Genomic DNA, 7,202 nt, shown 5'->3' on the forward strand with positions numbered 1-7,202 from the left:
CGTCAAATTTCCCTTACCGTGGTAGGAGTAACCATGGCATCCGTGTGAATGTTTCCAGAAAAGTCGACATGAAGAGAAAGGTGGATGTAAATATGTTCATTCAAAGTCCCAAAGTTGGTCTGCTTGGGTTGTGCAGAGTTGCTGTATGGGAGAGGAGCCTTAAACTCTGAGTCCCGTGAACATAATCTGCTCGATTATAACAAACCAGCTCAGCCAGATGGCTCTGTGCTCTGCAGATTAACCCCTTTATTGCCACACTCTGCTTTTCCTACCTACCATTTATAATAACCTTGCCTGGTTGGGGAATTTAACAGAATGAGGCATTTTTTTGAAAATGACAAAACCATCGCAAAGGTCATTTTTTTCCCCTGTGAGCTCTAAAAAAAACCGTCATGTGCCTATATTCTTTTTTTTTTTTTTTTAATCCAATCGATGGTTTTATTCCTCTTCCTGGCAAAATCTTTTCATATTATTAAGAACAGTATTAGCACCAGGGAACATTTTAGAGAATTCTTTTGTTAAATCATAACCATCTCTTCCAGACGGCGATTCTCAGAAGACAAGTATTTTATTGCAGGAATGTCCCTGTGTTGGAGTTCTAATGGTCCATCCACTCTCCGCCCCCCCTTCCTTCTCCCTGTACTCTGTCTCCCACATGCACACTCACACACATGTACACGCACACCCTTTGGTCAAACTGCCAGCATGTGTTGCTATTCTTACCCATATTCAGAAGTCATTATAGGACATGTAAAACAGGTGAAATAGAGACAGAGAACTAGAATGCCATAAGCCTCTGCTCTCTCCTTCTGGCTCCTCTTTTTTTTATTTTATTATTACTTCAAAATCTTAGACAAACTTATTTCTTTGGTCAACATTTCTGTCAACCAAGTCACACCCCGTGACACAAAAATAATTGTTGGGGAAATATCCACCGTTAAGAGCAGATTTCTTTCTAGATATTCCTCCTGTTTTGATTTGCAGATTAGCCCATTAAGTAAAGGATGGTGAGTGCCAAAAGCATGGAAAGTTCATCAGCAACCAGCAGCGACTGGTTTCCAAACTTTTTATTTAGAGTGATCGCTCACAGAGATGGCTGATAAATTTAGCTGCATGCCTCTAAGTCTCCCTCTAAATTTACATGCTTAAGTCATCTTTCTTTTCTATTTAATTCAAGTGTAATTGAGCAAGTCATAACCATAAGAACGTGGTCATATAAGATATGATACAACACTTCAAATCTTAAGAGGCACTAGATTGTTTCCTTAAATAATACATACTTTACCAGCTCATGAAGTTTTTTCTTTTGTTATTTAAACAAGGATTTTTTCCTCTTTCCCCTCCCTGTACAAGGATGATTAGCCTTCTCATGCCGTCAAAGCATTGTACTGTCTTCTTTAAGACATTTTAATCTACCTAGATAATTGTCACAGTTTTTTTGAAATATTTTCCACTGTGGATTGAAACATGGTCGGTGTTGTTTGTTGTGGTTGTCCGATATCTGACTTTTGACTTATTGACTAAAATTATTCTATTTAGGGTGCTCTGAACTCCACAGTTTGTAGACTGTTTGTAGTTGTATTTGTATCTGTCTCCTAAATTCTGTCTGCATCGCTTATTCCCTCTAACTGCCCAGATGCAGAGGAAGAAGTCATCTTCCACTGCTGCTTCCTAAGATTTTCTACTAAAACTTGCTGCTTTGCCAATCAAAAAACCACTCAAAACCTTGATGAGCTCTGGAGCCTTTTTGTCTTCCCTATTTGGCTGAAGGCAGTTTTCATCCTTTTCAGAGCTTCTTCAGCTAAGAGGAGGGAGTCAGAATTGAGTCCTGTACCCCCGGCCCCAGCACTGTAGTCAGATCTGAGAAATGCCTGAAATATGAATCAGCTTTTAAGCTCCTGAAGTAGACAAACAGTGCTAGGAATAGAAATTTTTCCTGTTGCTGGTGAATGCTCCCTGAGAGGTAGGTAAAGGGTTAAGCATCTGTAGGCAGCCCTAGCCCGGGAACTTCATATTGCAGCTAGCCCAGCTAAAAAAGAAGGAAAATAAGCTGGCTACAAGTAAACTTCCTAGGCAGAGGGACTGCCTACCTCTGATGGGAGGCAAACCTGTAAGAGCCAGGCAGTTTTGCACAAGTTGAGGGGTTTTGCCCTGTACTCGTGTCTGGGTCTGTGGGCAATCAGACGCCTTGTAATTTGAGATGTGACACCTTAATCTTGCCAAATATGTGTGCACTGTAAAAAGCATTGTAGACAGGGTGTTTTCACAACTATAGAAAATGGAGACATGTTTGGTCCTTGCAGTTTCCCAACCTTTCTTTCTAAAGACGTTTCTGTTGTTCTGAAGCCATTTTTTTTTCTAGATATTTGTACATCTTCATCTGTTATTCTGGGTGTGATTTTTTTTTTTTTAATACTAACCCTTAGCACAAGTGGTTTGGTTTTTTTTTACACTTTAAATATGTTTCTGTATTTTTTATGAGAAACAATAAAGCTCCCAAATGGTCTCCTTATTTTACATGTATGCGAGGTTGGATGCGAGGTTCTGATATGGCAAAAAAAAGTTTCTTACTTTGAACAAGTCTCTATTCTGTCTTGAAGAGTTTGAAATATTGCTCAAAGAGTGCTCTAGAAAATAATATTTAAATTCTGAGTATTTTAATTGGAATAATTACTAGACATTGATCTAATTAATTAGGTCCTTGATCAGACTTCAAAATATGTAGCATTCAATATACTTTGAAGACATGCATTTTTCTCTATATATTAATAGATACCAATGTAATTGCTTTTGATGTTAAAAAAATGCATATTTATAGAGAAGATCTACATCTCAGTATGTAAATGGATGGCAATTTTATTGGGTTTAATGCATGCCTTGGGTCATTATAAAAGAAGGGAGTTGGTTTTCCCCATTAACCGTTAGCTTTTGCAACAGCACCACTTTGTGGTTGAATTCCCGAATAGATACAGAAAGAGGGAATGTCCGCAGGGACACCATAAGCTCTCCAGCAAGTTTGTGCTGTTCCCATGGTGGTTTTGATATGCCTCAACAAGCACTCTTGCCTGCGAGGAAAATAGATTCCAGCCATATGGTTCTCCATTCAAGAGATGGTAGTTTTGAAATAAAAACAAAGAAGAAGAAGAAGAGGAAGCAGAACTTTAGCTCTGAACAATTTGTCTAATGAAGAACTTAAATTCAAGAGGCTGTTCACCTTTCAAATTGCAAAATCACTTTTGTCCAAGTTTCCAGAATTCAATTCCAGAATTTCCAGGGTCTGACAGCATCTCTAGAAAAGATTTTTCCTTTGCATGTGTTGCAAATGTTTTACTAAAAGTAAAAATGAATCCGAGCATGTTTTGTTTTTTTTTAATTGGTGGAATGGTGGTGGGAAATAATAGGTTATTTTAAAAATTATTGATGTAACCATTATTTAAATATTATTTTAAGAATACCAATGGTACCCTTTCAGAGCTGAAAGAATTGCTGCAACCTCATTGACATTGGCATCCCATACACTTGTGCTAGTGCTGGACTTGAGCCATCATGTATGCTCACTTTTGAGTTTTCCTTACACTCTTGCACCCAGGCTAGAGAAATCAGAATTATTAAAGAGAAATTCCAAGAAAGATTCACAAACGAGGTCAAATTTGGTTCTGATACACATTTCTTGGAAAGTTGTCTTCTGGAGTCATTCCTCTACCATTAAACATAATCTGATAAATTCTTAAAATAATTAGAGCAGTTCATAACAATTAACATGGTAGATCAAAGATGACGCAGTGAAAACATGTACTCCGAGCTGCAGACATGCCAAAAGGCAGGGTGGAAAAAATGCAGGCCAAGAACCATGAATTAGGGTCACACCCTGAAAGCCGTTGCTCTTCACAGCTATTCCAAAAAGAAATACATTTTGCAGAGCTACTCTTTCTATATAGTTCACCTGGAAACCTGTTTTCTTGAGTGAGAATTACCGAAGTGAGATTAACTGAGATTCTAAATAGAATATTAATTAAACTAATAAGTAACAATTTTGTGCCTCATAAGTACAACTATTGGCGCTTCCTCGTGAAAGATTTTACACACATAGAATGTAGCAGTATTCAGCAAAAACTGTGTTTTAGAAATACTTTTCTTTTCAAAGTTTCTCTGTTTAATGAAATATAGGGATCTGTACTCCTATTCAAACTAAAGCTATATATTAGGTAATATACAAGAGAGTGTTCTCCATTTGCCGACATATAGCTATGTTTTGGCAACAAGAGTTACAGTTTGTTACAAATCTCTGTACTACACCGATGTGTTACATCACTTATCAGTTTAGCACGTATTTTGGATTTATGTAATATTTGTGTTTTTCTCGTGGTATCTGATTTTTCCAGAGATAGTCCTCGCAGAAATAATTTAGAGTTTTTGCAGCAGAAAAGGGATAGCTGATGATAGGCACCATTTCAGGAAACAGAAAAAGTTTTCCTTGGAACAATAGGCATACTTTTAGCCTCTACTCATTTGTTATGATTACTGTATTAGTTTAAGACAACTCACATGGTGCTCTGTAAAGAATAATTTCTTACATAAATACTAAGAAGAAAATTAAAATTAAAGCTACATGAAGAAGTTAGGTTCCAGTACCTATACTGGAACTAGGAAGAGATACCTTCATTTTTTAATGATTTTAGAGGAGGAAAAAATACTTAGAATCACAGTACCATTCTTTTGCAAGAAAGATACATTTGAAGATTGAAAGATACTAAGAGGTGCCTAGCCTGCAAGATACATAAAATACTCTGGCAAGACAGCTGGGATGTAGGATCAAGCTCAAGTCAGAGAAAACCTGGAAAATGACAGAGACAATGACCAAATATGTAATATCATTTAAAACTTCATATATGATGAAAATGGAAAAATTTGAATTACTTACCAAAGTAACTAGAAGTGTTATTATTGAATATTTCAAGCTCGTGAAAAGCTTCTGGAGAGAGGAAGAAACCAGCTCACATCCTGAATGATTGGGACAAGAATTGATGAGTTGCAGTTCAAGTTAGACATGAGGAAAATGGGAGAGCCCAAGCTCCAGAACTGGTTCCCTGACACTGCTGTGATATCTGCCTCATTAATGGTCCTCACCAACTGAGTAAAGAAATCTGTCAGGACACATGTCTTAATGATTCTGCACGGGGGCAATGGAAGTTCTAGGTAGTCTCTCACAGCCCATCTTTTCCATGACTGTATGACTTACATCATCCTTGAAAACAAACACTTTCTGGAACATCATGTACTTAGTGCTCTGACCTAGCTTTTGAAGAAACCCCTCCAGTGAAATCCTTCAGGAAGCATCTTTCAGATATTCGTATCCCTTGGTTTGGGGGACTAAGGGACTTTATCATTGGGGAATTGACTGGTAGGCACAGCAGAGCTGCTTACTAAAACATTATTATACACTAACATTTCCTCAGCAGGGAGGAAAACTCAGTACGGTTTTTTTTGTTCCTTGACTGACACTTCTGTATCTGTGAGGTTCAGAGGAACTACAATGTTTGAAGCAAATTGAAAGAGAATGAAGGAAAAGTAGAAAACAAATACATTTTTTCAAAAACAAAGAGAAAAAAGAATTAAAAATATCTACCACTAAGTAAAGCAGTTCCAAATGCCTCAGAGCATTGCTGGTTTGCCATTATAGCATCAGCTGTGTCTGTCAAATTAAAGCAGGTAATCCACCACAGAAATGAAAGGCACAGTTCCACACCATACATCTGATAATACTGATACCAGCCACAGGGAAATGTGTCCTGACTTCTGTGTTTACATTCCTAATCTTAGTGTCAAAAATAGGTGCTCTTCTCATTTGTCACATTTGCTTACTGGAAGAAATAAAAAATAAAGCAAAGTAAAGCAAAGAATGGTAAAATAGTAAAAGACTGTGAAAAAAAAAATGCTTCCTGGCCTTGCTCGCTCACTTGCAAGCAGCAACAAAAGTTAGTGCAATGATGGAAATATAGTTGGGCAATGTCATTTTTCTTAAAGTATTTAAGTTAAGTTTCTTATTTTTTTTCTGAGATCATGTTTGCTAGAACAGAAAAAGTCTTGATTCAAAGTACAGCTGACAAGGTGTGTTTAATAGCAGAATTCAGCTTTTGAAATCAGTTGGACTTTTTTCAGCACTAGCCTGTATATCCTGTAGCTAATATTTGTGTGTTCTGACCTCACAAGGCACTTTTATTTGAATTAAAGCAATTTCTAGTCAAACTTTTTATCTGATGGATGCTGATGCCCGTTTGGCTGAGCTTCTACATTTTAATTCTTTAAAAGCTTAGTGTGAAATCACATCTGTTGGAGGAGGGGCAGGGCAGCAAACATGGCATGGATCGACTTTCAGGCAGCCTAAAACTCAAAGTCCCATTTGAGCTAGTGCAGATACACAGTCAGGGAGTTTTAAACAATTCTGGGCCAAATTATATTCTCTGTCAATCCTGGCCTATGTTTTTTGAAAAACAGGATACTTCCCAAACTTAGCCAGTACGCTCAACTTGTCTGCCTAAATACTCCTTTAGTGTCAATAGACAAAATATTCAATGCATCTGTCTATAACCTTAAGTTTAAGCTCACTGTGATTGTCTGCACTACTGAACTGTTTAGAAGTCCTCACCTTGAACTGGGACTGTTCCAAACGATAGTATCCCCATGAGTTGCCAGGCAGGTCTGGCATCTAGGTCATTCCAGGCTCATCTCCAGCAAGCAATCTGCATGCCCCTAGCCACTTGTAGGCAAGTTCTTAGCATGGACATAGGCTGCTCCATGTCTATTGGCCTTGGTGCCCAGAAACTCTTAGTATTTTTATTAGTATTAGAAGCAAGCAGTGATTTCAACAGGGTAATCCATGCATTGTAGGATCAGGTCCTCAGCTTGAATTTGTTCAGGTGCAGTGTTGGAAGAGTCCCAGTTGAGCAAGTGGCAAAGTGGAAACACACAAGTCCAAAGCCTGCTCTCAAACTCAGGTTGGAAAGCAAGCTTGCAAAAGTAGCTTGCAGAACAGCCACGGATTGCCCCCTGGAACATGTGGGGCTCCAAGGACATGAAGCAGTGCTGAGCTCAGGCAAGATATGTGCTGCTGGTCTACATGCAGTATGAGAGACACCCCTGAAAATAGCTCATCAAGGATGCACTACTCTTGTAGTCAAGACGACTCCTTAGGAACTGTGTGA

General features: G+C 38.2%; 1 protein-coding gene across 1 annotated transcript in view; it reads right to left on the minus strand.

Moving 5' to 3' along the window:
• Positions 1-175, minus strand: part of NTF3 (neurotrophin 3) — a 59,164-nt gene extending 58,989 nt beyond the window's left edge. Inside the window, exon 1 of the mRNA XM_014938387.1 lies at positions 18-175. Coding sequence (XP_014793873.1) covers positions 18-35 — 18 coding nt within the window. The 5' untranslated portion in view covers positions 36-175. The remainder of the gene's footprint in view (positions 1-17) is intronic.
• Positions 176-7,202: the final 7,027 nt, after the last annotated feature.

The sequence above is a fragment of the Calidris pugnax genome, unplaced genomic scaffold (assembly GCF_001431845.1).
Source record: "Calidris pugnax isolate Ruff unplaced genomic scaffold, ASM143184v1 scaffold47, whole genome shotgun sequence".
In the NCBI taxonomy this organism is placed as follows: domain Eukaryota; kingdom Metazoa; phylum Chordata; class Aves; order Charadriiformes; family Scolopacidae; genus Calidris; species Calidris pugnax.